This window comes from Labrus bergylta, chromosome 3 (assembly GCF_963930695.1).
Source record: "Labrus bergylta chromosome 3, fLabBer1.1, whole genome shotgun sequence".
NCBI lineage: Eukaryota > Metazoa > Chordata > Actinopteri > Labriformes > Labridae > Labrus > Labrus bergylta.
This window is the reverse complement of record NC_089197.1, coordinates 5329706-5354327: the sequence shown is the minus strand read 5'-3', so window position 1 is coordinate 5354327 and position 24622 is coordinate 5329706. Positions and strand designations below refer to the sequence as shown.

The following is a 24622-nucleotide window of genomic DNA, read 5'->3' as shown; positions in this document are numbered from 1 at the left end:
AGCTATAACCTATGCTACATCGCTGTGCATCTATAAGACATTTAATGATGCAACATCCACCAGTGGATACCATACGATAGGCCTACATTACAATACATTGTATTGTTGGGAAAATTTTTCTTTGACTCCATTGCTGCAAACATTAGCTTTAAGTAGAACGAGTGGATAAATGAATGAATAAAAAATTACTTCAGACTCGCAGTAGACTATTCGACAGAACATTCCTCCTTCACAAAAAACGTTTCATGTTACTTTTCTGTTAACAAAACAAGTTTCTAGTGTCTAAATTGAAACTTTTATTTCTAAGAGATAACCTTATTTCCGGTTCTGTCGGGCTGCGCTGTGTGAACTTGACTCCTCTCAGACTGAGCCACAGTGTTGAACGGTGTTGACTGATGAGTGCAGTGTGGTGGAGTCCGTCAGGCTTTTCTCTAACATACATCTATTTGTAACTTTTCTTCTTCGGGGGTTATTTTGTGGAACATATTTACAGGAGAGGAAGCGTGACGCGCGGGGTGAAGATGTCTGTGGCCGGGCTGAAGAAACAGTTCCACAAAGCCAGTCAGGTATGGAGACGCCTGTTATTGCTCCTTCATAACAACAATTGTTTGGATGTGGACCAGGTTTGCAGCTTACGCTTCACAGAACCAGAAAAGAGGAATGAGAAGTAAACAAATGTGAAGTCTTACATCTAACCGGGGGGGGGGGGGGGGGGGGGGGGGGGACTGTGGTGGCTTGTTGACATCATTTCGAGGCTCTCAGCTTTACGTTTCTTCATCCATATAACTTAGTTTGGTACGTAAACAACGTTACACCAGACACTGTTGAGAAATCAGAAACCAATTGTAATCCTATTGTTGTTTTATCTTATTAAAGACTGTTTATGAAACTCTGAAAAAAACATGAATGTTCTGGTATTGTTATTATTATATTACAGTCACTAACCTCACAAAAGATCACTTTAATATCATTTAAAACGTTAAGATATACCTAATATTGACCCAATATAAGCTATAATTAGGTTAGGTGAAACTGGTTAAAATTACACAATGAATGGAAACGTTGATTTATTTTATTTAAAAAACAAACAAATGTATAGGTCTATCTTCTTAGGGGTTTCTTATTCACACATTGGCATGAATTCAACAGCAGGGATAACTCCAGTTAGAGTCAATCAATCAATCTTTATTTGTATAGCACCAATTCATAACAAATATATGTTTGTTTATATCAGACGCTAAACAGAAAGAGCAGCTCTGGACTAGACTAGGCATTATATTAGGCCTACTTACACAGACCCAACATTAATCCACCATGAGTAAAGCACATGGCAATATTTAGATAAAGGATAGTGGGAAGGATAAACTTCTTTTTAAGAGGCAGAAACCTCGAGCAGAACCAGACTCATGTTGATCAGATATCTGCTGCAACTGTGTTAGACTTGGAATGTGAGATAGAGGGAGAAGGATAGAACAAACAACAACAACAACAACAACAACAACAACAACAGCATCAATGTTCACACAGAGCCTTCAGAAACATTCATCCCCCGGGCCTTGGTTTAATAACAGACATACAGTAGACTACAAAGGTACATCTTTTTCAATTTGGACATGTCATACTGTAAATTAAGCTCCGTTTGGACACGGTATAGTCAAACTGTAATCAGCTGACTGTCTGCTGATTGAATCATTGTTTCTAATCACGCACAAACCAATCACAGCCCTTTCTCATGACTAAGCGGGCCGTTCAAATATAACTTCCTTCTTATTGATCCCTGCAACACTTAACTGCTGCTCACAGTGCGCTGCTGCTGGCAAAGCTTTACCTCCACCATCCCAGCCTCCTCCTTTCAGCCTAAAACTTTGCTGATGTTATGATTGCGCTGGAAAGCTGTGGCATGTTGCTCAGCTAACCCACGGAGCCTCTTTATAGCAGAGCCATTAGTGCCAAGTTGAACTGTGTTTCCATTTTCGCAAAAAAATTGTCAAATCTATGGCGAGAATCTTTCTAACTGAACTGATAAAATTCCATTTAAGTTTAAGTGTACTGGCCACCAAAATACAGCATGGTGGGCGGCCGTGAGTAACTGTGAACCTATTCTAAGATTTGGATTGCATGGGATCATGTTGGAACAATGCTCATCTGTTTGTCTAAATGAGATGTGGATGTTTAGTCAGACATGCCGGAGCTTTGTTTAAACCTTTGCTGATAAAACAAGCACCAGAACTCCAGGGGGAAATGTGTTTGGATGAAGGTTGGCAGCTTGACGTTTTTTCTAAAAGACTATTAATCTAACTGTAAGGTGTTCTGTTGCAGTTCCCTGAGAGTCCACTTGAGGCTGGCTGCAAAATCCCCTGAGGTCACATTCCACCCATTATACCAAAATGATCATTTTGAGAGCAGAAATAAACATGTTTACAACCTGGGCCAAAAAACTATTTGGGTCTGAATAGATGATAATAAATTCACACACTGTATGGCAGGTGATTAAAAAAAAAAAGATTAATTTTGAAATATAAGAGCAATGCAAAATTAAAACTCCCCTTCACTAACCAATGGGTGACATCACTGAGACTAAGGGCGCGGTCACACTGGCAATGTTGTCGGACCTTAAGCACGATTGCCCCCCCATTCCCCCGTTGGCCTGCACGTCCTGCGGTCACACTGCTCCAGGACAAACCGGGCCTGAGCACGGTTACCTCTTACTTACATGACTTCATAACACAGCACATGCATGGCTTTATGTAATTATGAAGCGTGCAAAAGGGATGTGCAGTCGAGTCTGCGTCTGCACATCAGAGAATAACACAGAGAACATGACAGCTACTTTATGACTCTGTGTCATATTTTGAGTCATTTTAATCAGATAGAGCCGTAAATACATGTAAAAAATAAAAGAGACGCGCGGTCGAGTCCGTGTCCTCACGTCAGAGAACATGACTGCTGCTTTGTGTCTTTACTTTGAGTCATGTTAGATACAGACAGAACACTCCGGGTTTCTTCATAACGTTGTTTACCTGTGTGCTTGTGTTCGTGCCTGAACTGTACCGTGCCGAAGCACACCTCTCCGAAGCATCTATGGGTCATCCAAGCAACAGGCCTCTTAAGCTTCTTGGCAAACAGCTACAATGCACCGGCCTGTCAGTGAGCTGAGCCACTCCCCTGATTATGTGTATCTCTTCATATAATCAAAACAGATGAGTTATAAAATGTAGCTCCCTGTACAATGTGTACTATTAAAGTTATGAACTATTCCGACCAAATGTGTTTTGAACCAAGCTGTGAAAAAAAGGTCTGCTTTCAAAATAGGCACATCAATATGGCTGTTAATGGGATTTCTGAGGCTTTTGCAGCCAGCCTCAGGTGGACATTTGAGGAAGAGTTTGCACTTGCACATTGGCCTCACCCGCTTGGTTAGTGCACAGAGTAACCATTAGAGCTGCTGGATTTCTTTTAATGTGGAACATCTTTGAAAAAAATTAGGAGTTTTATTGATGGAAATCTGCAATAAAAGTATCATCATTTTGGAAAATGGACAGATTAGGCCAATTATATCCAGCGACAGGAGAGTATTACCGTTGTGTTGTGAAAGCAGAGAGGATTCTATCAAAATGTGAGTGAATCGTAAGCCCTTTGCAGATTGTGAATCCACAACAAATCTCTGCTGCCATTACATCTTTGTACTTTCAAGTTGATGCTGCAGCGGTGTAACATTAGTGTACTAGTCTGTGATTTCACAGTGGGGGCTTCACATATGGGCGTCTGTTGCTCAGTTGGTACAGTCGGTCGTCTCTCATCCGGGAAGGTTGGGGGTTCGATCCTCAGCTCCTGCAGCAACATGTCCGATGTGTCCATGAGCAAGATATTTAACCCTGAATTGCTCCAGCTGCTTCATCTGCGGCGTGTCTCTGAATGGGATTACTCACTTATGATAGACACTTCACATAGCAACCTCTACCATCAGTGTGTGACCTGCAGTGTAGAAGCACTTTTGTTACCTCAGTCTGGGAATGTGCCGAGCAATATTATCGTATTTATTTCTCATGACGATATTCCAGTCTGATCAAACTAAATGTCAACTGTCAACCACTTCCTGTTTGTATATCTGTGTGATTCCTTCCTATTGTACTTTTGAATTGAAAGTTCAGTTTCTCTTTCACATCCTATTCTCATGAGATAACGACAGCTGAATTAGTGATGTGATCCACTCACTTCTTTTTTAAGTTGATGCAAACGTGAATGAAGAATCATCGAGGGGTCATTTCACACCTCCATGCAGAGTATTGTTTTTATTCATGGTACCTTTTTGTTCCCACCGTCGTCGTTGTTTCTGTGAGTCATGCTCTGGTGAGCAGTCAAAGCAGAGGCTTTAAAAACAAGTCAGAACTTTTCTAACATTTACATTAGCCTCAGTGGTTTCCTGCTTCTGCAAACACAGTGAGGAAACATCTGAAAATAACAACCAGGCTGCATCAATCAGACCTATCACCCCTGCAGATAGGCAAACAAGAGATTGTTTCTCAGAGCTATCGGTATGTGTCAAAATGTCAAAAAATACTGTTTGGTTTTACATCTGCTTCCTGGAGTGGAAATGGGACGCTAACCAGATAAATCGATAAATCTCGACCAGCAGCAGGGGAAATATTCTCACTTCCTGTTTATTTCAACCGTATCTGAGTGTTTTCCACTATTATTGGAATAGGGGAAAGTAGTGGAATATTATCTTTTTGCTGTTTGGATAGTGCATAGTAGATTAAATCAATATTGGAGTTTATGAAGCATAAACCTGCTGCACTGTTTTCTGATGGTCGAAGTTTCAGTGAGGGCCGTCACTCATCATCATTTTAACTTGCCAAACACTTAAGTTACAATATATTTTCTAAAGACTGAATTGTCTTCATATTTGTACGGCGGATCTCCATAGCGCATACACACACTTGTTAAACACTTTATTCTTTTCACTGACACTGCGCAGGGATTTAGAAGCAGTACATCTGTTTTACACCGTGATGATACTTTTCTATACCCGGACCACATGAGGACCGAGTCGTGGGGGATGATCCGAACTGATCACGGATCAGCTGTGATCTGTTTCTCCAATAGCTGCCTCCCAAACGATGGCAGGGGACATCTTCTATGGTAATAGAATAGTCTCTGTAATGACGGCTGCTGCTCTGCGACTTGATATAGTCTCATGGTTACTCATGCAGACGACCGGTTTATCAGCTAAGGGCGGAATGTGTCTTTCCTCTATCTATGACTTGATAACAGCACTGCTGTTATTTCTTATTGACCGCTCAGTTTACTGTTCAAAGTCCAGAGTCCAGGCGCCGTGGAGCTGTATGACTCCTGATATGCTCTCATATGCACTATTGGGAGGAAATGTCTTAGTGAACTTTACACTTCACTCTGCATTAATGATAGGTGTGTTCTTTACCGTTTGATAATCCACTTCAGCAGTAGTTTCACTTTGTTTAAGGTCTGCAACTTCTGATAAATTCATCAAGGTAATAATATAATCCAAACCAGAGGTCTGGGAAAGTTGAATGTTGTTGGATTTTTTTTTAGTTTTTTTTATTTTGATCTTGATGGTACTGCCCATTCTTTGCCACGACCCACATTTAGAATAAAGGAGATATGTTTAGGGAGTGATAATCCTTCACTGTTAACTGGGAGTGGCTAGCTAACGGTAATAGGCACAAAGAGGACACTAGAGCATGTGAGGCGACTAAAAAATGAAACAACGTCACACTCGCTAGTTGGCACAAAAATAAAAAGAAGGTTTAAACTAATTAGTCATGTATATATTTTGATGTCGGCCCACAAAGCCAGTCAAATGATGTGCTCAAACTAACGCAGTGACCCCACTAGCTGGGACCGTAGACTGGCTGTAGCCCCCTTAATGGGCCTTCTCCTCTGGCTCTACTGCCCTGATGTAAACCAGCCGAGTGAACGGATCCCATTTCGCGGGGATAGTTCATCTGGCAGTGTTTAGATCTAAACAACTGGGATGAAAATGTGGCTGAAGCAATGTGTAACCACTTTAAGCACAGGCATTTGGACTTCAACCATCAAGGAGGACTGAGAGCTGGTGCTGCTAGCATCGCTAACGAACAAATTACATACATACCTTTACAAAAATGTTTAACACATTGTGCTCAATTTTGACAGTTTTCTTTGAGTATTGTCTTAGCCTACCTTTTGACTAGTTGGTCAGTCTGAATTTTAATGTCTGTTTAACTGCCTATAGGCAATTAGCTGGAACATCCCTATATTGGACTAGATCATGATTACACAGTGGTGCAGAAAAGGCACAAATTGGTAATTAATAATAATAACCATAAATTAACTTCATTTTTTAAGACTAAATGTCTGGCAGCCAGACTCAAACAGTCATGTACACATTCATTACTGTGGACTGTCAGCAGACAGAGGAGATTGTTCAAAGGTTGCTGCAAAGACCCCGCTAAGAGCTTCCATCATTTTCTATATATTACACCGAAGGGCAACTTGAAATGGACAAACAAACCGTTGCTTTTCACATCCAGTAGGGATATCTGGCTTTCACTTCAACGAAATTATAAAAACTCAATAAAGGAGAAAGCATGCTGAGGCTTAACTGCAGCATCAATAAACTTGTTTCTGCAGTAGCAACGCGTTAATACACAACCTTAACACGTCTGCAGCCTTCGACAGAAACAAGATAGCGAGGTGACACCTCTGAAAATAATCATCCATCTTTAATGACGGAGCGATGCAGGGCCTGCGCCACAGACGCCTGTCGGACGGGTTAACAGCCTTTCAGCTCATTAACATTTCAGAAGCTCATCATCATTTTGGCAGCTTCATTATGAGAAGATCATTCGACAGATGTTGAGGTAAAGTGAGAGCCTTCCGTCTGACCAGCAGCTTTCAGATGATATACTGTTGGAGGGGTCCAAAGTGTGAAATATGACACCAGTAGTTTACCACTGAGGAAACACCTTGAGCCTGTATGTTTTATGGTCTATGGTATTTTTTAACAGTTTCTAAAATTACATTTGAGAATAAAGCACCAACTAGACATTGATAAAGAAACACATCGTCTCTGTTCAGCTAATGTCAGCACAGCAGCTGAACCGGGGAGCTGCACATTTAGTCATCATCAGTGCTCATTACCATATCATCAACAGGACTATGAAAATCATACAGCTTTTGGTTGTCTACATTTGAAGTAATAAATGTTACTGTCAAATGCTGAGATGATCATCCTTAAGGTGAATAATAGAGAAAGTTAGATCAGTTATGTTTCCCTTGAAGGATCTTATGGAGCACAACACATTTCGGCTGCAATAAAGATGAGCAGTGAGCTGTTTGGGGTCTTTTAGCCGTCTTCTCCTCTTCTCTGTTACTATAACATGTACAACTCATCTTCAGCTGTAACTAATGCTGAACGGAAAGCCTGCGCGAAAACGATGAAAGGAGTCCCTTAAAGCTTTGAAAGAATAAAGTAATAAAGTTGTTATTTCAGAAGAGCAGCAGCAGCCTGTTCTCAAATGACAAAAGTGGAGCATGTTGTTATACTTTAGTAAAGGTTTCACTAATATGGAAAGGCTACTTCCCTGTGTAGTCGGTCAGAGAAGTTTTCACTTCAACTTGCGAGACCTTGTTTATCTGTAAAATGATGAACAGGACACAAGCTGTCTCTGCACATGAGACACTTTAACGAGGCAGACCGATAACAGACACAAATAGTTGTGTTGGGGCTTTAATTATGCAGATATGAAACTACACACGCTTTTGGCACATCATCATCTTAGCATTGTATTTAAAATATCAGCACCCTGAAAAGAAACTGAAAGAAACTGAAGAAAGAACCACACTGACTTGGAGGAAGTTGTCTGCAGAGGACAAGACTTTGGCCCTAATCCTCCGTCGTAGTATAGCATCAGCATAGCACATACAGTATTTTTTACACGTAAACATTAAATCAATAAATATCCAACTCCATTGATCAAATGTGTGTGTGGTGTGTGTGGAGTTCATAACGCATCAGTTAAAGAAGTATTGCATTCTTTTTCAAGACATTCTTGGGTGTCATAAATCAAATGTAAAAGGGTTTTTTTCAGTGTTAACTATTGCTCTTACCATTTAATCTGCCCTAATAGTAAAGACAGATGACTGATCTCTTTTAAATATGAATATTACTTATTAATAGGTTTTTTAAAAATGTTTTCAAAGTATTCCAATGATGGTTGTGTCAAACAGAAGCCCTTATTGCAGAGTCTAGACCCTCAATTATATTTACTCTTAAAAAATACCTGAAAGTAAATCAATTAGGTCAATTACAAAAAGCCAATTTGCTCTAAACAGTCGTTTGGATTTTTTTGTATATTTTGACTCATAAAGAAAAACAGTGTCACTGTGGACAGTCTTAATATGTGGATGAGTACTTATCTTAGACACAATGACTTCACAGGATGAAGTTGGGGCACAACATTTTTTAAATATTGATATTACCTCTGGGGCGGCTGTGACTCAGTTTGTAGAGTCGGTCGTCTCTCAACCTTAATGTTAGGGGTTCGATCCCCAGCTCCTGCACCCACATGTCCGATGTGTCCTTGGGCAAGACACTTAACCCTGAAATGTCGTATGAATGGGATTAGTTTCTTCTGATGGACTATTTACATAGCCATCAGCGTGTGAATGTGTAGGTGTGACCTGCGGTGTAAAAGCACTTCGAGTAGTCAAAAGACTAGAAAAGTGCTACACAAGCTCAAGTCCATTTAGCATTCACCCTGGTCTTATAGTCAGGCTTCAGTATTTAACTTGTGTTCAACCAGCTGTCAGTATGATTTGTTTTGCTACTACGTAGTCTGACTGAAAGCTTAATAACTACATTCCTGTGGTCTGTGGTGGCTAACACCTCTACTAATGATAACAGACGAGCATGTCACTGCTGTGGACCTCTAATGAGGTCATTACCTGTAATGGAGGTAATGGATGCCCTCCTGTTGTGTGTTCTTCTCTGTGACAGGAGCTTCATTTTTTTGTAAATCTTCTGAATGTTTTTTCTTCCAGTCAGTTACCTTGTTAACACACCAACAGTTTCTCATAGGATTACGTTTCTAACAACTAACCAAAGAATAAAGGACCCAACTAACCACTGCAACGACTGATGGTGACGTTGAGTCTCTTAATCAGAGCAGTGGTGTTTTGTCTTGTAGGCTGAGGTTTGACACATCTGCATCTTCCTGCCACCACACATTGAAACGAAGGTTTCAAAGAAGGTTCAACAACCACACACACAGCAGCCTGTTGAAGCTGTGGTTCCATACAAACTCAGTGCAACACACACACACACACACACACACACACACACACACACACACACACACACACACACACACACACCTACATACTGCAGAAACACACAGTGACAGTGTTGTCGGGTAGATAACTGTGTGTGTGTGTGTGTGTGTGTGTGTGTGTGTGTGTGTGTGTGTGTGTGTGTGTGTGTGTGTGTGTGTGTGTGTGTGTGGAGGCTAAGCTCAATGAAAGGCCTTTTCAGTGTTATCTAGCCAAGGACAGCTCAAGCTCTTCAGCTCACATATTACTCAGAAGGACAGACACCACATTCTTTGTACCAATGAGAGACACAAGATAAAGTTTTTCTTTTGTTGGGTTATATTGAAAAGTAGGATTGTACTCATATCAGTGGCGGCTGGACAATAAAGAGCATTGGGGCGCCGCCCACCCACTCCCCACTATGACAGACCTCCACAGAATGAGATTTTTAAACCTTAGTTTTAAATAAAGAATGTACACACATGTATCATTTTAAAAGGGCAAAGTGTGAGAAATTCTGTTTATTTGATGGATTGCCCCTTGAGATGAACCATCTCGTTTTCGAGGGGGTCCAACACGAAAACAAAAACACAACATTACAGTGCGACACAGACAGTCAAGCACAAAATACACACATAAACATAAAGGCTCTCAAACGCGCATCCGCCCACGTATCCCTCCCGCAAAGCCACAGCACCCACACAAAGTCAGAGGTAGATGCACATAGTGACATATGCAATCAAGATATTAGAGGGGAAAGAAGACATTACCATTAGAAGCAGCAACATGGTTTTGTGAGAAAAGGTAGCAGTGATTTCTTAAAAATGTGATGTGAATTTATTGTTCTGATGTTTATAGATGGTTCCAGTCAGAGGGAGTGTCGTAGTTGAATGCTCGTCTGCCGATTTCTTTATTGGTTTTGGGAACAAGAAAAAAAGGCTGCTAAGTATGTCTTAAAGAATATGAGGAATTGTGTGTAAAGTAAATAGTATGCAGTTATTGAATACAATGTATAGACTGGGGGCGAGGGTTCGATCCCCAGCTCCTGCAGCAACACGTCCGATGTGTCCTTTGGCACTTCTGATGGTCTCAATAGCAAACTCTGCCATCAGTGTGTGAATGTGTGTGATTGGGGAGGCGGGACATGGGGTGTAAAAAAGCGCTTTGAGTAGTCAGAAGACTAGAAAAGCGCCGTACAAGCTCAAGTCTTTTTATCATTTATCATTTAGACTAATCTGCAATAAAAATGTACATATCTGAAGTTCCTGATAAGTGACATGTTTAGCGCTCTGGGCCTCCATTGACTTGCGTTATAAGTTTCTCATGCGCAACAGATAGGAGCTTTGTGGGCACTGGAGAATGCGCTCATGAACTCATTACTTTTACCACCACCAAATATGCAGCAGAGGGAAACATCCCATGTTCTGAGAAATAAAGAGCAAGTATCACTTTGAAGCATCGGCTGTTTATAAGAGCAGCAGACCAGACGAGCGTCAGTCAGCAGTTATTAAAGTTTGTCTCCACAGAGTTCAGGAAATCCATGCCTGTAAGTACGAGTGCATGTGGCGTTTGTTGAGTATGTTAAATAAAATAGATGGTTTCCCGAAGTTAAAATGATTGTGATGACTATTCTGTTTGCCAATTAATGGCATTTTCCAGTATGTGTTTGCATCAAGCTAACAAACTAAGATATACGTCCAGGTCCTGTGAGATACGGACCTCGAAACAGATTTGACTGCCAATTTGACTCACTGCCTCGTGTCTCTGCTATAAATTAAAGTGAATGGAAGTTAATTGGCCAAAGAAGTTGACAGCGGGAAGAAGAAGGAGAGTAAAGGGCGGAAACAAAACCTTAAATCAATCAAGTACCTCAATTTCTAATGCCTCTAGGCTTCGTTTGAATCCAGACTATAAGTCTGTCAAAAGGCACCAGATACTTCATAAATTGAATTTATGTCGGCTTATCTATGGGTGCTCGTTTTATTTCTGTGCTTTGCTCTTGTGTAACTACGGAGAGTGAGTTTTCTTTGATACAATCACAGTGACTGACACAAATCTTCTTTATGGTTTGACACAGCGCCAGGATATGAATTTTGACTCTTTCCTTTTCTTATACCATACTGTATTGGATACTATTAAAGATATTTATCTGAATGTTTACAATACCGAGACAGCTTTCATTCCCCTGCTGACTTTCTATATTTTATTTGACGTAGGCGCAAAGAGATAATTATTCTGTTTAAGAAAGTCCCCTCTGTTTGATATGGATTATTTTTTTGTTTAAATTATAACCAGGGAGCTAGATCGTCGGTGGGCGAGCTAACGAGAGAGAGAGAGAGAGAGAGAGAGAGGCGCACTGCACCCTCTGTTAATGAGCATGTCTGAACAGAAAGTTTGTTTGTGCTTTCAGTACAATACATAGGTGATCAGAGTAGGCTGGTAAGCATTATCTTCCCCTTTTCAGTGTTTTTGAGGATTTTTGAGTCCCATTAGTCACTTTTTTTTCAAGCTGTGAAATCAGACTCAGCAGAAGCAGCAACAGTCTCTGTGGTCGAGTTCGATGAAGGAAAGACTGAAATTCTTGAAAGGTTGTCTAATGTTGTGTTCCTGTCCTACATCTGTCACATTGATAAAGTCCTCTGTCCTCCTGCTTCTGGTAACATGTCATGCCTGGACGTTCAACAAGCAGGGGTGAATCCAGACTCTTTGGACTGGGGGGGCCCAGACTCATCAATCATTTAACCTAATTCACAAATGTAGTTCACAGAAAATAATAGTAAAAATGTTATTTCTCTTGTTGAAGTAAAATTTGTTAACTGCTTGTGCTATTTTTAATTTTATTCAGTGAGAAGGGTCCGCAGTATGGGCATCCCTTCAACACACGTACACACATGTGCAGTGACTGTGAGAAGTAGGGGCCCAATAAAGGAATTTGTATTGTTACAGTAAAGGTTGAGATACTTGAGTAAGCACCTCTGCTGTTTGGTGGCAGAGGAGGAGGACTGTCCTGCAGCAGTCTGAGTTCAGTGTTTTTCAGCCTGACAGTTGAAGTGTTGCATTGTTGCTTGATTCATGATGCTCATGTGGTAGCACTATTGGCTGGCAATTATATTTCCTTCAAAATACTTTAAAAGACAATATTGTGCTCCAGTGATTTGATTCACTTGACTCCACTTGAGTTCTAACGTTGCATTGTAGGACCGATGAGACTCGAGCATCTATGAGCTCCAACGTTATTGATTTAAAGGTTTTGAAAAATACCTTTTGGAGGAGGGTTTTATTAAGTCCTTTGAACAGAGCCTGAGCGGTCCCTGATCCCTGAGCCTATCTTTGACAACGCTGTCCTTTGTTTTATTGAGCCGGGTGTACAGACAATAGGCCGCCTGTCATGACCTGGATCAAATCAATGAAGAGCCGCTGTCTATAATGAAGGATTGTTGCTCTGATTAGATAACAGACAGACAGACACACACACACACACACACACACACACACACACACACACACACACACACACACACAAACTGGGAAAACTTAAATTAACTTAAAGTTAATGGAACTAGTGTAAGGGACACTTTGTATGCATGGCCCCTATAGAAGGTCTCCAGTGTGTTATCTCCACTATGAGTGATCCATTCAAATCATAATGGATGTGTTTCAAATATTTAATTTATTTATTACCTACAGTGTATGTTCATGTCTGGACCATCAAAGAACAAAATGGTTTTAAAGAGTTTATTTTGTTAGTTGTTGTTTTTTTTGTTTTTTTTTTACTATATTTTAGATCTCGTCATGTCCTGAAAATCTTAACACAATGTTTTGGAATTATTCAGCATTTTGGTTGGGGATTACTAGGTTTGCATCCAACTGAAATCTTAATTATCTTTTGAGCAGTCATCAGTCTTCACTGTGGATCGAGTTTATTGTTGTCACATTCAGAAACATTGGCTAAGAATACGTCGGTCCTCTGTGGTGATGCCCTGGCTGACAGTCAAACACTGAACTATGTAACTTGTGGTTTAAGACTTTTCATCTGTATACTCTGGTGTTATAACCCGGGTCGCTGGAAAAAATTGAAAAAAACAAACATAAAACCATGTTGTAGCAGTGAAGCAAAAGTTATTTATTTCTACAAATCTATTATTGCACATGGACGGCTGCGGCTCAGTTGGTAGAGCCGGTCGACTCTCTTTGAGCCCCAGCTCCTGCAGCAACATTAACACTTTACCCCAAGTTGCCCCGCTGTTCTGTAGTCGCATTTGTATGAATGGGATTAGTTACTTCTGACTTCACACAGCAGCCTCTGTCATCAGTGTGAATGTGTAGGTGTGACCTGCGGTGTAAAAGTGCTTTGAGTAGTCAAGAGACTAGAAAGGTGCTATAAAAGCTCAAGTCCATTTATACAGCTCCTCCCGGATATCTACAGAGTTTTTCAGGAGTTTTCTGCAAGTGTGAAAAGCCCTTTAAAAGACTTTCCTTTTTCACCATGCTGTCACTTGAGGCTGAGGTTGTCTTCAGGTTTTGATGGATGCTCCAATATTAATGTGTTTGTATTTTATTGTTTCGGTCGTTCATTTTTAAACATCTTTTGTTTTATTTAGGTTCTCTTAATCTCAAACTTTATCCCTACCTTTAACTCTCATCTATAGACACTGTTCTTATACAATGTCTGCTCTAAAGCCCTTTGGTTCAACTATTGTTTTTTAACGTGCAGTATAACTTGACTTTAAAATATAACCATATATTACTGTATATAATATTTAGAAAACTTAATTACACAAATGTGTGAGTCTTTTTATCATTTCTGGGAATACTAAATCATTTCAAAAAGGTCGGTGCAGGTCTGTCATGCCTTCTCAATATTCCTCTCTCCCCTCCTCTGCCTCTTCAGTCGAGCTCCTTTGGGAGCCAAGTCTAACAATATGGTTTCTCCTAACACACACAAACACACCACAACAGAATTCCTGTGTACGTGTGAGCAGGCCAGTGACTCAACTCCTCGAGAGATTCCACATAGTTTAGAACGGACGCGCTGATTACTCCTCAAGGCCCCTTGTTTTGATTTCACCTCCTCCCAGTAGCATATGTGAGGTGTGCAGGGAAAGGTCTGATCTGTGTCAGAGCAGCATGACGCTCCTGTTTCACTTTCTGAACACCGTCTGAGTTCTTTTCCTGCAGCCGACCTGGAATGATTTATAATTTCCCTCCTGATCCGCCATGCTGTGGGGAGGGAATAGACTGTACTGAACATTATCTCTGTATTGAGTTAATTACTGTGGACCATTATCAACGCTCTAAAATTTGAGTCACTGCATTAGCCTTTCCGTCTTTTAAAATGACCTTTTATTAATTTACCCTGTAATCTAAAGTCAAATCTCTTTAAAGTGATTAAGATGAGTTCACCTTTTCTGACCGCTGTTAAATTACTTACTAAAAAAAAATGATAGCTTACATCATTAAAGAAGATTAAAATGATCAAAACTTCAATTGAATATCTCTTTGTACTTTTTCCTGCATCATCTGCTCTCCTTTCTGTGTTGGGATCAAACTCCTCCAACCAAGCGGTGTTTCAGAAAGTGCAAGTTAACCTTAGTGGGTACCAAGAGAATCCTTTGTTATGATCTTAAAAGGTTTTTAAGTGGGCCCAAAAGCAAGACCGGAAAACAGGGTGGTGGGTAAAAGGGGTATTTATTGAAGTGAGGCTGGTGAGGCTTGGATGGGAGGCTGGGTGGTGAGGCGCTGGAGCTCGTTGGTTGGAGGTACTGGGGGGAAAAAGAAGACAAGGGTAATTAGTCACAGGTAATTCCAAAGCACAAAATGTTTTACTGACTCTGAAAAGCCGATGTACCGCAGTGTAGGCGGTAAAACTGGCAGCTTGGGAGACGTAAACAAGGTTTTAAATGCTGCAGCCGGTGATTACTGATGACGATCAGGTGAGTGATTGCAGAGAGCTCCAGCAGCCAATAAGCCACGCCCAGCCTCTGAAAGAAAAAACACAAGCACCAACGAAAAGCAGACCAGGAAGAAACACACAAAAAATGTCCAATTATTAGTTAAATCAAGCTTTTAAAATAGTCACATCAGCACCTGACCAGCACGCCCTCGCTCTGCTTCCAGGCTTCACTTTAAATCATCACCTGATGTATGAAGGTAGATATGTTGCAAAATAGGAGAACTTGTAGAATGTGATGGGAGCTCGTATAAAAAATCCACACACATGTGAAATGAATTTCATGTCACAAATGGGGGGAAAAATGTGAACCTGTAGAGTTAAAATTTGAACCCAAAGAAAATATTCACACATGCGTGATCTGAACGTGAAGTCACAGAAAAAATATTCACAAATGTGTAGACTGGTATTTACACAAATAAAATGACAGCTGCAAACTTGTAATCCAACATTTACTCACATGTTTTTTTTTATCCTTTACAACCACAACTCTGCGGTTACAACTTCTCGAATCTGCCGCTGCAAACTGCACAAACTACTTTTCTCGTGGGTTCACATTTTTCCCGCCATGTGTGTGGATTTTTTATACAAGTAAAACATTTTTACATACATGTTCACTTTTTTTCCCTTCAAGTTCTCACATCACATTCTACAAGCTCTCCTATTTTGCATCATATCTACCTTCATACTGATGTCCTGTCTATGCCGGACAGACTGTAGGAAAGCACACGTCACAGCAAATGAAAATGCTTCTAGCTCAGCTACTCAGCTGCTGGGGACGGAGCGGTTCTCAAACAATGTACACTTTAATAAGTTGTTCGTTTTAGGGTTCATGTATTTACATTAATGTGGTGTGCAGGGCATAGTTTTGCCATTCAGTGTGGTACTTAGGAGCCATCTTGTGCAATAGTTTTAAGTGAAATATGATCATTTTAAAGCGGCAGTAGCATTTTCCTGTATTTTCCATCAGTCAACTTAAACCACAAAAGCCTCAGTGAAGTATGGAAACTGAATTATGTGTTCTTGCTACAAAGGCTTTTATTTGGCTACTGGGTCATCATTGTGTTTGTTTGGACAGAGAAGTGGGAGAATATAGACAAAGATAATGTTTATGTGTGTGTGTGTGCTTGTATGTGTGTGCCTTCCACAAAGGAAGGAACAGGCAGAGTGTGTGTGCATCCCCTCAGCTCACTCCGGCTCGTCTGTTTTCAGAGCACAGGGAGGTGCAGGAACACCGACCTCTCAACAGTCTCACAATCAAAGAAAACGACAGAGAGTGAATGTGGCTTTTTTTCATCTGCCACTTTATGAAAAAAAACACACCTTGATGGTGAAGCTGTTGCTGGAGAGTCGCCTACAAAAAAAAGCCACCGAAGTCACCGCACTGCCTCGTGTATTTTTTAATTTAAAAGCTAATTTTTGCTCCTGAGTGAAAGTTGAAGAAACCAGATTGTTAATTGTGGTCTAATAATTCTTTATTGTCACAACATGACAAACTATAATTAAACAGAGGAACATTTCAGCATCATAAGCTCAGTGCTGGAAAACGCTGCTATGACAGTTTGCTGCTGTGGAGTAACACTTACTGGGCCGGATGCTTACTGAGGGTCAACACCATCCACTGTTTATATTATTTACAATACGGTCAACACCAACACGGGTTTGGGACGTTCCTTTCAGTGTGTTCTAACAGGTGCTTTTGTTTCATATAGTGGGAGAGGTTTGTGGTGTTGCCTGTTTAAGCCTCAAATGTCGTTTGGTGTAATTATAGGCTTAAATCTTTCAAACATTTTGTTATATTTATATTGAGAAAAATGATATCATTCGTCAATTAATTATATTGTGATAACTATGGTTATGGTTTGATTGCACAGGCCTAGCGTCATACATGACACAAGCAGACACAGTTTTCACCTCATCTTTACCAGGAAGTTCAACGTTTCATTGTGAAGTGAGGTTGAGCTGATGTGTGAACACAGAGCGAGGGCGAGCAGGAGGGAGTGACAACATTTGTTTGTTACATCCAAGGCGACCATCGATCATACCTGCAATGGACCAGCTTCATACTCCTCTCTGTTCACCAGTATGTTCTTTTACACTGGATCGTTGATGCTGTGAATACATCCACACAGCACTGCTATAAAAAACTTCCATAGTGTCACACTTTTCTTCGCCCACCATCAGTAATATTTACAAACAGCAGCATCTTTTCACATCCTGAGGAACAAGTGTGAAATACAACTTTGGAAAATTGTAGATGCAGACTGTCCTAAAATTGTCTCAAAATGTCCATTGGTGCAAATGTAAAAAACAGATAATAACTTGCTTTACCAGTAAGCCTGTTCTTTTCACTCAAAAAAACTGATCCCCACCCCCCCTTCACTGTCCCAGAAAGAAAGGCTCTGGCAGCCAAATTGGGCTCATTTCTCCACTCTGAGTCTGCTAATTTTACCCAGGCTCTGACCCACTTGGTGCCTACAACCTTTTCTTCTGTTGCAAGTACTTTAAACCTTGGACACAAATACACACACACCCACACATTCACAGCTTCCATCCAGGGAGAGCAGTGATGGGGCTGATAATCAAACTGTATTTGAAATGCTGAATTAAGAAATTAAAGTTGTGTTTGATTAACGATAGCTTTGTTGATGTTGTGTCAAAGTGGAACATTTACTGTCAAACTAAACTAAAGTTACATTGAGGTTATTATGCACATCTTAAAGGTACAGAAACGTCACTCCCATTTGATGAAGTGTGCAACCTCTGATTCTTCCTCTGATGAAAGATGAAAGGTGCAATCTCCCTTTAAGTGCACAGGAGGTCCTGGATGGTCCTCCAGTTGCATTAAGTGCAACAGAAGGTGCAACCACTATCTGGGCTCCTGTACACCGGGACACTGTGATAATGCTTGAGCACAGTACCGTTTAATACTTGAAGCCAGGGTTTCACTAACGCTGCACACATGATGCAGCCGTTGAAATATATACAACTACACCCTCTCTGCTTTTACACTGGTTTAACAACATTATGGCATATTGCTGATATGTTGGGTAATGTGCATTGTCCTAATTCAATAAATAAAGAAATGTACTTAACATTGTTTAGAGCAGACAGTTTAATCTAAATGGTCAACTGCCACCTACACGTTCTCAGGTGGGCATGGTTGCAGGAACAGGTTACCATGAAAATAAATCAATAATCTGTGGCACACTGAAAATAGCTTTACTGTGTTTCATAGTGAGAGAACAACGTGTTTCACCTGTGGCGTCCTCAGGTTGGCCCAGCACCATCACAGCAGGGCGTACACACAGGTGCGTTAAATACAATAATACAGAACAGATAGTTTGTGAAGAGGAATTTCCTGTTAATGGCAATTTCAAATGTGTTAGCATCCCAGCTAACAAACCAGTAAGTCTTTGTTTATCTGTGAGAAAAATGAGTCCCTGTCGAACGATTTCCAGCGACACAAAGTGATGAAGCCCACAAAGACTTCACAGTGAAAGTCACGCCACTTGTGCTGTTTTCTTGAGAACTGCTTTGTCACTCTGCTCCGTTGTTCTTTATCACTTTCAACAGTTGCTGTTGTTTCCTTTGTTTTTTTTCAGTAAACCTGTGCTTGTGCAACAGCTCATCAGACTGTGACCTACTAAAACACATAACAGTATCAGCGCGGCCCTCTCCCTCCCGCAGCCTCAGTAGTACAGTACATTGTTTGCTGATCCGGTCGGGGCTGCTTACATAAGGCCTGGCAGCAGCAACACTTCAGAGCTGCTGTCATCTTTTACTGATATTAGACAATGCTGCATGCGGAAGGAAATAACTGTAACTTCCCATCCTGCCCAACTCTCAGTCACTCGCCAGAATTAGCAGTACCACCAGTGAGAGTGATTTAGTGAACAGGGAATGTTGTAGCATTTATATTTGTCTCAGGCCTGCACACTTTGTTTTCACATGAATGAAGAAAGGTGAAGAATTTTAAATGTTGCTAAATATTTTTCAAGTTTTCATTTGGTGCATAAACAAATGGACTGCTTTTTTTTTATTTTTTTTTATAGATTTTTTTTTGGGGGTTTTGTAGGCACAGGGTAGAGGATATAGTCGGAAATCAGGGAAAGAAGTCATTTAAGGATACCTTTCCGATAGAAAAGGACAGCTGTCATTAAAAGTAACACATGAACACCAAGATTCCTTCAAGTCGTCGTGTCGCCATGTCGGCTTGTCCCCACCCCCCCAACGCTGTAAACCTAGGGGAAACACTGAAATCAATTATATTTGGACTGTTGGTTACATAAACGGCCTGGTCAGATTGCAATATGTAAATCCCTTTTAAAGACACAATAATTAATGTGCATTGTCTAAATGTAGAAGATGAATTAGTATTTAAAGATCTGAGATCTAATTTTTAGAATATGTACAATAATGTATAATCATCTAAAAAGAAGAATGCGTCTCATATGTCTGCAGAGTCTGCAGAGTCAGCTTTGTTGCACTGCTTTGTTTCTACAGTATCCAGTACGGCGGCTGTGGCTCAGTGGTAGAAGTTGAAGTAGATTGAATCCCACACACATGCACAAACAGGATCAGTGGAGAGATGTCAGAGTGGAGCTGCTACACAGGGAGCGCACCACAGCAGTTGGGGGTTGTTTGGGAAGTGCTCTGGCACCTCTCCAGCTACCGGACCAACTTCCAGATTTTGGTCCGCACCCGGGAATTGAATTGGCGACCCTCCAGTTCCCAATCCAAGTCCCTACAGACTGAGCCTCCCCCAAAGAAAGTCTGTGTGCTCCTTGTGCTATTCAAGTCCCGTTACCATAAACAGTTATCATTCCATTGCTCTGTGTTTTCAGCTAATCAGAATTATTAGACTTACTATAGAAGAAGAAAACATACTTTATTTATCCCAACTGAGTTATTCAGTGTTTATATCTTAGCTGAACCTGCACCAGAGGTCCCTCATAGCTGTCGGCTCTCTAGTTTACAAAACGTGCTCCATAGGGAAGACGCTGAAGTTCTGTTTGTTGACTGAGTGAGCCTGAATGTATTGTTGCATGTATTTTCCTCCCCTCATAAGCATCAGAAATATTTGTAAGATTTCTCAATTCAGGTTAACTCATCAATAAAAGGTAGATTTCCAGAACATTGATGGTGTAACTGGCTGAAATATGTATTTTATGTTTGGCTATAAATAGACTTGGAAAACAGCAAAATGGTTCTCTGCAGGAAGTCACATCAGCTGTGAAGATTCTCCTCTCAATGATTTAACTCAGTCTGCTGTTTGTGTAAAAGTAGAATGTGTTGATTATTCCTCATCAGCATCTCAATCATCACTCAGTCTTCATTTTATTTGTACAGAGCCAATTCATAACAAATGTTATCTCAAGACACAACACCTTCCTCATAGTTATACTAAAGACCCAACATGTATCCACCAGGAGCCCTGAGCAGCATTTAGCTGTGCAGAGGGGGCTGTAGTGTTCTGCAGCTCTCGGATCTTGGCTTCACTTCTTAGTGTAACGGCTCTAGTGAGGACAGTTTAGACAAAACAGCAGAACGCAGTCCAACATGATCCAGCAAAAATGGGGAAAAGATTAGAGAGGTTCAGTGCTTCCTAAAATTGACTTACTAACTCAGAATCCGTTTGCCAAGACTGTGGGCACATACAAAGCACTAAAACTACTCGAAAAACAACCTAAAACTACTATATACAGGCCTGTGGATGCAGATATATCAAAAATACTCATATATAACATAACAACACTTAGAGACTATATGCAAAGGGGAGTGCTGAGATGATTAATGTCATTGATCAGGTTGGTGTACAGTATTTACTGAGGATATGGATCAACCTTCAATGTAGTAATACATTTAAAAACAAGAAAAAGTAGGGTGGATTTAAACTATAATCAGGGCAGAAAGAAAGTGTAAATAGGTGAGGAAGTGAATTCCAGTTGTAGAACATAAACTCATTGACTGAAAGGTAATCGGAGGTTTTCTTCCCAACTGGCCGACTGCCCTCAATCTTTCAGTTCCAGTCCACTGTCGGTGTACACAGAATTGTAATCCTCTTTAGGACCTGCCAGAGAACGGTGTTAGAGGCCCATTCCTCCTTGTGACACACTTAAGAAAACTATACAGGCTAGTTGTGGATGTCTTCATATTCTGTAGTAAAGGCTAACAGCTCAGGACAACCAATAACAGTTTTTAAAAAAGGGGTCAGTCGTGATTTTCTTCCTTCTGAAAATGTTGATGCAGGTCCCACCTGAGTCGATCTGACATCATTTGAACCTGCATTAAACAAAGAAGTGCAATTAGATACTACAGTACTACTCTGAACCTTTGAACTAGAGTTAATAGAATATGTTTCAGATAGAAACACAACAGAATACTGCAGATCCGTGCCGTTTCAGTTCACACTCAATCTATTCTGATAGTGCACAGCGCAGCTTAACCTTACTGAACCTGTGTATTCAGACTGTGAGGAGGAGAAGAAATCCTGAAGAAAGGAGGCGGTGAACAATGAGACATGTGCTTGGCTGTTGTCATAGTTTCACAGAGGAATGGGCTTTGTCAAGTAGGATCTCTACGAGCCCACAGAGACACTCTCACTGACTCAGTATCAATGCACACACATCAGAAGTTTCCTCCCAAGACATTGTGCATTCAAGTGAAAAGAGACGAAGAAGATGATATAAAAACACACATTTGGAGTACAAATCATCGCATTCAAAAGATGACAGGTAGTGGCATTCTGAAAAAAAGGTTCGGTTGGATAAATTGAGCCAGGTCCTTTTCTTCCTGTTCACACATTGTTGAGGTTTTCACACATGCACAAAGCTCCTGAAAAGTCCCCAAATTTGTTCAAATTGGAGTGTTGTACTTACTCTCTGATGTACGTCGCTTTGGTTTAAAGCGTCTGCTAAATGAATTGTAGTATTTCAGAATTGTAGAGAAAAAACAACTTGCCATGAAGAGTACCTTTCATGTAATGTTGTGTTCGTCTTCCTCAGCCCTGAAATAAAATCCTTCTTTCTGTGTTTAGCTCCTCAGTGAAAAGATCAGCGGGGCCGAGGGCACGAAGCTGGATGAAGACTTCATGGAGATGGAGAGGGTGAGTTCAGTCCAGTTGTCTGCTCTGAATTCAATGTGCTTCCATGATGCCTGTGTGGTCTCATTATTTGTAGTTAGCTTTCTGAAGATTTGTACTACAACTTTCTTATCTTATCTAATCTTTCTTAGCTCATGACATCAGAAACTTGATGCATTCTTCTTGATTTATTTTTCTCTCAAAGCCGATGTTCGTCATCACTCTGTAATGACTGAGATGGTGCAGAGCTAATCTTGCAGCACTCTCAGTTATTCATCTTTTTGGGATGAAATTGTTATGATCTTTAAGGTTTTTAAGTGGAACCAAAAGCAAGACCGGAAAACAGGGTGGTGGGTAAAGGGGTATTTATTGAAGTGAGGCTGGTGAAGGCTGGTGAGGCTTGAATGAGAGGCTGGGTGGTGAGGCGCTGGAGCTCGGTGGTTGGAGGTACTGGGGTAAAAAAGAAGACAAGGGAATAATTAGTGACAGGTATCCAAAGCACAAAAAGTTTACTGATACTGAGACGCCGATCTACCACGGTGTAGGCGGAAATAATCTGGCAGCTTGGGATAATTGAACCAGGGTATAAATGCTGCAGCCGGTGATTACAGATGACGATCAGGTGAGTGATTGCAGAGAGCTCCAGCAGCCAATAAGCCACGCCCAGCCTCTGAAAGAACAAAAACACAAGCACCAAACAAGGAAAAATACACAGAACTGTCCCATCACCACAGAAATAGGTCAACAAATGTATCTTAATTGACACTCAGGGTGTTGACTAGTTCGAGTTCATTACAACATTGTATTCTCACGTTAGATCTCTGAATTTCTTTCTTCTTCCCATCAGAAAATTGAGGTCACCAACAAGTCCGTGTTTGATCTCTTGTCCAAAACAACAGAATACCTCCAGCCTAACCCAGGTACAAAAAAACCATGACTACCACTTCAACACAGACTGAAAATCAGTAGTCAATCAGCAGTATGTGGTACCTTTATTGTTATCCTCTACAGCCTCCCGGGCCAAACTGAACATGCTGAACACCGTATCTAAGATCCGCGGGCAGGTGAAGACCACGGGCTACCCTCAAACAGAAGGCCTGCTGGGAGACTGCATGCTGCGCTACGGTCATGAACTGGGACAGGAGTCCGTCTTTGGTACAAAAAAAAGTCTTAATCCAGAAAATAGCACCTTTTATTTTGTACTTGATCCTTTTTAAAGGTGAATTTGTACATTTCAATCATCCTGACTTCCCTAAAAAAAACAGTCCACAGTCTAAAAGCAACGGAGCAAGTTGTGCTGTACCCAACTCACAGAAATGTGTCTGTCCAATCATATATCAGAACCAGGTTATGATAATTATGAGTTCAGTGCAACAGGTCGACTGTTCCCTGAATTAAACAATGTGTCTGTGTCTGTCCTGTAGGCGGCTCTCTGGTGGACATGGGTGAGGCCATGAGGCAGATGGCAGATGTGAAGGACTCCCTGGACATAAACGTCAAACAAAACTTCATCGACCCCTTGCAGCATTTACAGGACAAGGACCTCAAGGAGATCACGGTACTCGTCAGCAGCACCTGTAACTTCTTCAGGGTGAAGAACGAGTGAACAGGAAAATAAAACAACTGCAGCATCTGTGACTATGATTTAGTGTCAGCATTCAAAACCTCTCCCTCCAGTTCTTATAATCAGAATCAGAAATACTTTATTAATCCCTTAAAAACATGACAATACTCTCATAGTTAGGATAACAATGAGAATATGAAGAAAAAAAGAAATTTCTCTGCATATCCAGGATGTGTGAGTTTGCATTGTAACTACAATCATTACATCAGTCTTTAAGTATATGGCATTAAAGGTTAGCCATCTGTTTTGAAATAAAATAAACAGCATATCTTCTGGTTTGTTTTCACAGCATCATCTTAAGAAGTTGGAGGGCCGCAGGTTAGACTTTGACTATAAGAAAAAGCGTCAGGGGAAGATCCCAGACGAGGAGATCCAACAGGCCGTGGAGAAGTTTGAGGAGAGCAAAGAGCTGGCAGAGCGGAGCATGTTCAACTTCCTGGAGAATGATGTAAGTCATGGAAGAACTTCAGAAAAAATACAAGCTGCACCGATAGAGTTAAAACTGTAACACTGCATTTACATTTTTAAATGTGCAGCTCAGGTTTAGAAGAATTAAGAATTTAAAATCTGACCTCGTATCCAACATTTTCTCATGTCAGGTGTTTTTTAAGGCTTCTTTTTGTGTTTTTTATTG

The 24622-nt window shown here is 40.8% G+C and overlaps 1 protein-coding gene across 2 annotated transcripts in view; it reads left to right on the top strand.

Moving 5' to 3' along the window:
- The first annotated feature begins 371 nt into the window (after positions 1-371).
- The window catches only part of sh3gl3a (SH3-domain GRB2-like 3a), a 32576-nt gene continuing 8325 nt past the window's right edge, over positions 372-24622 (top strand). For both annotated transcript variants that reach the window (XM_020657155.3, XM_020657154.3), the window contains exons 1-6: positions 372-566; positions 22320-22388; positions 23212-23284; positions 23376-23519; positions 23789-23922; positions 24278-24436. In XM_020657155.3, the coding sequence (XP_020512811.1) occupies positions 522-566; positions 22320-22388; positions 23212-23284; positions 23376-23519; positions 23789-23922; positions 24278-24436 (624 nt within the window). In that variant the 5' untranslated portion in view covers positions 372-521. The remainder of the gene's footprint in view (positions 567-22319; positions 22389-23211; positions 23285-23375; positions 23520-23788; positions 23923-24277; positions 24437-24622) is intronic.